This window comes from Enhydra lutris, unplaced genomic scaffold (genome assembly GCF_002288905.1).
Source record: "Enhydra lutris kenyoni isolate GAN:26980312 unplaced genomic scaffold, ASM228890v2 scaffoldscaffold94, whole genome shotgun sequence".
Taxonomy (NCBI): Eukaryota; Metazoa; Chordata; class Mammalia; order Carnivora; family Mustelidae; genus Enhydra; species Enhydra lutris.
In genome coordinates, this window is record NW_019154178.1 from 2,770,671 (window position 1) to 2,775,151 (window position 4,481).

At 58.2% G+C, this 4,481-nt stretch overlaps 1 protein-coding gene across 1 annotated transcript; it reads right to left on the bottom strand.

Moving 5' to 3' along the window:
* Nucleotides 1-1,114: 1,114 nt before the first annotated feature.
* LOC111138824 (SLAM family member 9-like) lies at nt 1,115-4,037 on the bottom strand. The gene is made up of 4 exons (XM_022490727.1): nt 3,884-4,037; nt 3,301-3,693; nt 1,425-1,721; nt 1,115-1,218 (listed from the first exon to the last, which is right to left on the bottom strand). Exons 1-4 carry the CDS (start codon nt 4,035-4,037, stop codon nt 1,115-1,117), a joined length of 948 nt encoding a protein of 315 aa, XP_022346435.1.
* Between the last annotated feature and the right edge of the window lie 444 nt (nt 4,038-4,481).

Here is a 4,481-nt window from a genome sequence, read left to right on the forward strand (position 1 = left end):
TGGTCAGGAGCTCGAGAGGGAGGAGCATGGCAGGGGCTCTCACTCAGCCAGTTCCCGAGCTCCTGCTTGGGGCCGGGTGCTGAGAGGAGCAGGACATGGTGCCTGCCCTTGAGGAGTCCCTCAGCAGGGAGTGGGCTGACACGTGCCAGAGGCAGCCAGCCAGAGCCATCCCACGACCCTAGAGCTACAGCTTGTACCGAGGTCATCAGGGAGGGCCTCCTGGAGGAGGTGATGGGTAAACCTAGTCTTGAGGGAGGAGTAGGAGATTGCCCGATATTCAGGGTGGGTGTGGCATCCCAGGAAGGAGAGCCTTGACCAGGAATGGCTGTGACAAGTCCGCAGCCCTGGGAGCTGCTGGCACCCACTGGGACAGGCCAGAGAGGGACAAGGTAGGGGGAGCTGGGTGGGAGGATGAGAGGGAGGCAGGAGCCTCTTTCCAGGGGGCCCAGTGGGTCCCTGAGCCATGAGCTTCCTCTGGGATCAGGGATATGGAGGTAGCAGGTCTCCCATCAGCTGGTGGAGGAGTGGGTGAAGGGGTGAGGGGAATCACGGGGAACCAGGTCATTCATTCATTCAGGGATACGGTGACTGTGAGCAAATGGCCCAAGGCTAAGCCTAGGATAAGATTCAAAGGAGCAGCAGACATGGCTCCTGCCCTCCAGGGGTTCAGACTACACAGGACACTAATCCTGGGCCAGAACATCAGCTCCCAGTGTGGGGCCAGTGACTGCTCCTTAGAGGAGATGAGGTGTGAAGGCAGGACAGCAGCAGCTCCTGCAGGGCCCTGAGCCATCGAGGCTGAGGAGCCCCTGTGCAAAGTCTCTTCATGCTGGGACTGCCCCCAGCACGTGGCCCTGTGGGACTGCCCGGGTCACAGGCCTCCGGAGCCAGCTGCAGGGAGGGGTCCCTGGATGGGAATAAGTGGGGAGTGGGGGACTCCTGACTCGGAAGGGCTGAGGGCAGAGGGAGGGGCCTGAGCGGAGGCTGGCAGCCGAGGAGAGTGGGACACATCGGGAACGCAGGCAAGCAGGTGGGTGACATGTGTCCGTGAGACCAGAAATGGGCAGAGGAGCCCTGAACCCTGAATCCTGCAGGAATCACTGGCCCAGACCCCTCAGATGGCAGAGACCACTGATATCCCCAACTCGCTTTTCCTGAAAGCCACCGTGGACACACTCACGGTGATGGATGAGGGTGGGGAGAGGTACCTGGTGGGTGCTGCCTGGACCAGGAGGGGTGAGGGCTGGAGAGCAGCACGGGAGGGACATCAAAGGGCAGAGGCAGGTTGGATGTTCCTGCCAGAGTCCTGGATGGGGTGACCAGGTGGCCGGGGGTGACATAAATGTGGGGGAAAGAAGCTGAGAACCCTCACCCAGGTCTCCCTGACCCCAAGAATGTCCCTCCCCTCTAGCAGGTGCACTCACCATGACCACAGACGTCCCCAAGTTCCAGGGTGACAGTTTTCTGGTCCCCCTGGTTGCTGACCACACAGGTGAGGCTGGGGCTGGGCCGGCTCAGGGGCAGGTTCACAGCCAGTGTCCAGGGGTTGGGGGATGGTCCTGGGGCCGGTCTCTGCTCCAGCTCCCTGGGGAGACACTTGCTCTCCCAGGACACCATCAGGTCCTCCCTGGTTCTCGTGAGGTCACACTCCAAGGTGAGGTTGCACCAGCCTGGTGTGAGGGACAGATACGTGGTCTGGATCTGGGGAAGGGGCACAGGCTCTGGGGCAGGAGGGACAAGAGGACAGTCTCACATGAGTGTAGAACATCACAGCTCCTGCTTTCTCCTGCGGATTCTCCCTGATGCTCTGGCTTCCTCCCCCTAGGATGGTGATTGCATTTTACAGATCACAGAGAATTGACCCAAATATACAGCAGGTGCCAATAAGGAAGGGAGCTACTGAGTTCAGCTCTATGTGATTTCACTATACTGAGCACGTCTTACAAATCTCCTTGAGAAATTAAATGCTGGAGTCATCTGCCTGAGAACCATTAACTCCAAGAAAGTGATGTGTCCCCTACAGGAAGGTTAAGTGTGAGACACAAGGATTTGTCCTGGTCCAGGGCCCGGCTCTACTCCTGCTCAGATGGTTCCCAGGACCGCAGAGCCCGTGGTGCAGACGGCCACTGGCCAGCTCTGGGAGCCCAGAGATCGGTCCCAGGTTCAACCAGGAAAGACCACAGTGGAGGACATGGTGGTGGTTCCTAGGAAAGACCACCCCAATTTTTGTAATATGCACCGAACTTGGGGTCCAGCAGGAAGACAAGGGACAGACTGGGAGTCTACCTGGAAATCTCCAGGACCTGAATCTGCAAAGGCCTCTCTTTCTCTGGGGCAGGACGTCTTCCTGCGCAGGGAGGGAGGGGTGCAGGGAGAGCGAGCTGCTCCCTGAGGTCTGAGGAAGGGTTACCCTGTGAATTCTCCTCCATCCGTGGAGGTTCAGAGCTGGACCGTGGAGTCTGTGAGTGAGCTGACTTGGGCTGGGCTGAGAAGGACGAGGGGACGGGGTGGGGAGAACCACACATGGGATTCCAGATCCTGCTAGGTGATGAGTGTCCCCTAACCATGGCCATGTGCTGACCCTCAGAGCCCGCAGCTGTCTTAGGTTCCAGGGCAAAGGGGAACTGAGGCTGAAAACCAGCTGATTCTAAACTAGAAATGGTCTGGATTCCCCAGACAAGCCCCATGTGATCACAGGGTCCTCACAAATGGGAGGAGGCAGTAGAGGAGGTGGGAGGGACACAGTGTCAGGGGGACTCATCCCACCAGTGCCACCTATGAAGGGAGAGGAATGGGCCATGGTCCAGGAGATGTGATAGCCACTAGAAGGGGGACAGGAACAGAAATGGATTCTGCCCAGAGCCTGCAGAGAGGAGCACAGCCCTGCTGATACCTGGACCTCATGGCAGAGGCTCTGGGGTCTGACTCCTGCCCTACAGCCCAGGAGGACCCCCAGGGGGTGGTGTGGTCAGCCACTGAGGTGTCCTCACCTGTCACAGCAGGTCGAGACAGTAAGAGTCCCACTAAAAACCCTGAGTCCTATGGGGACAATGAGTGTTACAGTAAATCCCCATTTCCCCCCATTCTGTGTTCCCTCCAGAAGCACAGACATGATTCATCCCTGGTGTGAGTCTCAGCTCTGCCTGCATTTGTGGTGACCTCACAGCATCTAATATCTGGGGAGAAGATCGAGTCTGAAGGCTGCGGTCTGGAAGGAATCCTGTGAGCGAGGTGCATGGACACTCCTGGGGACAGTGGAAGGGGGTCAGCTGTGGGACTGGGGGAGGGGCCGCCACGTACCGTAGACCATTAGGTAGAAATCCTGGTCATATTGTCTTCCTCCCGTATAGGACTCTTGAGCCCGGTACAGCCCACTGTCCTCAAGGGTCAGGTTGTCAAACCTCAGGGTCGTTGTGTTGAGCACATGGACCCTCTTCTCGAACTTGTCCTGGAAGTTGACCCATCGTGGAACATCTCCCCCGGGACTAACCTGGAGTACGGGTGTGTAGATTTTTTGATTTATAATGCCCCAAGTAATACTCTCCAGCTTGGATCCTGGAGGTAATTCTGGATTTCTGATCATGTGAAACAACACAGAGGCTCCCAGAGTCCCCTTCAGAGGAAGAGGGTTTCCAGAATCGTCCAGGGCAGACCCACGGGCTCCAGGACTCTGGGTCACAGCGCTGTAGGCACCTAGGACACAGAAAACATGGGTGGTTTTCATTAGGAATAAAGGAGAAAACCCTAGAATCCTGCTTCATGAAATCCATCCCATGTGCCCCCTTGACCTGAGAAGGCAGGATAGTGCCATGAATTTGGGGCGAGGCTGGAATCCCTCCTGGTCCCAGGGGAGCGTCCCCTTGAACAGGTCACGGGAACTCGCTCACCTGCAGTGTCCTGACCCCTGACAGCGAGAGGACGAATGTCAGGAGGTCTTGGATCCGAAGCATGAGCACTTTTTGGGGCCACAGCGAGTGCATTTCTGCAGGAGGCAGGTTCTCACGGGGCTGCAGAGACCCCTCATGCCCACAGGCCATGCGACCTCTGCCCTTGGAGGGGGTCCGCCCCCAGGACTCACCTCTAAGGAGCAGAGTGCCGCTAATGTGATGGGCAGCCCTCAGGGACAGCAGGTCCGACAGGAGTGTGACCCCATCTTGTTTTCACCCTGTGTCCTGCTCACTCTGACGAAGCCCGCCGCCGTGTTGTGGACAGCCCCGTGGAGAGACCCCCATGGGGAGGGACGGAGGGCAGCCTCTGGCCAACAGCCAGGGAGGGGTGAGGTCCTGACATGGCTCCCACAGGCTCCACTGAGTCGGGCACAGCCACACTGCACCCCTCCAGTCCCTCTAGCACGTCGGGACACAAGTGCCGTGCGTCCCCACAGCACAGTGCTCCCTCCCTCTCTTCACAAAGCAAATTGGCCAAAACCTGATTTTGGGCTCTCAGCCTCCAGAACCAGGAGACAAAAAGATTGTGTTGTT